The following is a 981-nucleotide window of genomic DNA, read 5'->3' on the forward strand; positions in this document are numbered from 1 at the left end:
TTCTGTTTTTTACAGTGGTCTTATGGTGTAATGTGTTGGGAAGTGTTCAGTCTTGGTAGAGTACCTTATCCTGGTTTAGATCCAGTAGGAGTTGTGGAGTTACTGGATACTGGAGGAAGACTGTACACTCCAAATAATGAAGCATGTTCAAAAGAAATGTATGAAATCACCATTATAGAAATTAATGTGAAAATTTTAGACTATTTTTTTTCCTTTTACAGTTACTCATTGATGACTTCATGTTGGTCTGAGTCTCCTGATGATAGGCCAGTGTTCAGTGATTTAGTATCATCAATCAATGCACTCATTGAGCCATTGGCTGGCTATCTGGACTTCGCTGACATTAATTCTTGTGTGGAAAATGATATTAAAGCTTAAAAAACTTGTTTTATATTATGTTAATTGTGATAGTTTTTATACAGTAAAACACCTTGCAAGCAATTTTAATTATTTCATTATTAGAGTACATTATCAATGATCGTACACCATCAATTTTCGGACACTTGTTTTAGGAAAACTATACATTGCCATCTCATGAAACTGCAAAGTATTATAGCAATAGTTATCCTTTATTTGCGTGACAAAACTTGTAGCTCTAGCAAGAGTGCATAGAAAGTTATAAGCTCTCAAAGCGTAGTCTCGCGTAGCCAGCCCCTCCCGACGCGAGGAGGGAGCGGCTGGCTACGCGAGACTACTCAAAGCGTGGTGTCCGACAATACCAATGATCGGCCAAAATTCTCAATCTTCGGACTGTCATTTCTGAATGGCAGCAAAGGATAGTTTTAGAAGGTCACTATAATAACTTTGTAGGCCTGTCTTTAAACTAACTATCACCATCCGGATCTTTTTAATAGCTGTCTTTTTGACAGAGATAATGGCCACTTAAAATGTGTCACCTGATCCCTCAATATACGGACAAATTTTACAAAAATATACAAAAATTATGAATTTTATTAGTAAAACTCCTTAAAATCATCAGTT

At 36.1% G+C, this 981-nt stretch overlaps 1 protein-coding gene across 1 annotated transcript; it reads left to right on the forward strand.

Moving 5' to 3' along the window:
- Positions 1-20: 20 nt before the first annotated feature.
- On the forward strand, positions 21-447 carry LOC109590943 (tyrosine-protein kinase ITK/TSK-like). The gene is made up of 2 exons (XM_020006781.1): positions 21-158; positions 222-447. The coding sequence occupies exons 1-2, from the start codon at positions 31-33 to the stop codon at positions 376-378; spliced, it is 285 nt and encodes a 94-aa protein (XP_019862340.1). The 5' UTR covers positions 21-30; the 3' UTR covers positions 379-447.
- Positions 448-981: the final 534 nt, after the last annotated feature.

This window comes from Amphimedon queenslandica, unplaced genomic scaffold, assembly GCF_000090795.2.
Source record: "Amphimedon queenslandica unplaced genomic scaffold, v1.1 AMPQUscaffold_9243, whole genome shotgun sequence".
Lineage (NCBI taxonomy): Eukaryota > Metazoa > Porifera > Demospongiae > Haplosclerida > Niphatidae > Amphimedon > Amphimedon queenslandica.

What these genes read in the sequence shown, in the direction of transcription:
- LOC109590943 (XM_020006781.1), top strand. Translation starts at nt 31, where the DNA reads ATGTGTTGGGAAGTGTTCAGTCTTGGTAGAGTACCTTATCCTGGTTTA. An exon ending in GAAGCATGTTCAAAAGAAAT is followed by an intron (nt 159 to 221) that starts GTATGAAATCAC and finishes TTCCTTTTACAG; the next exon opens with TTACTCATTGATGACTTCAT.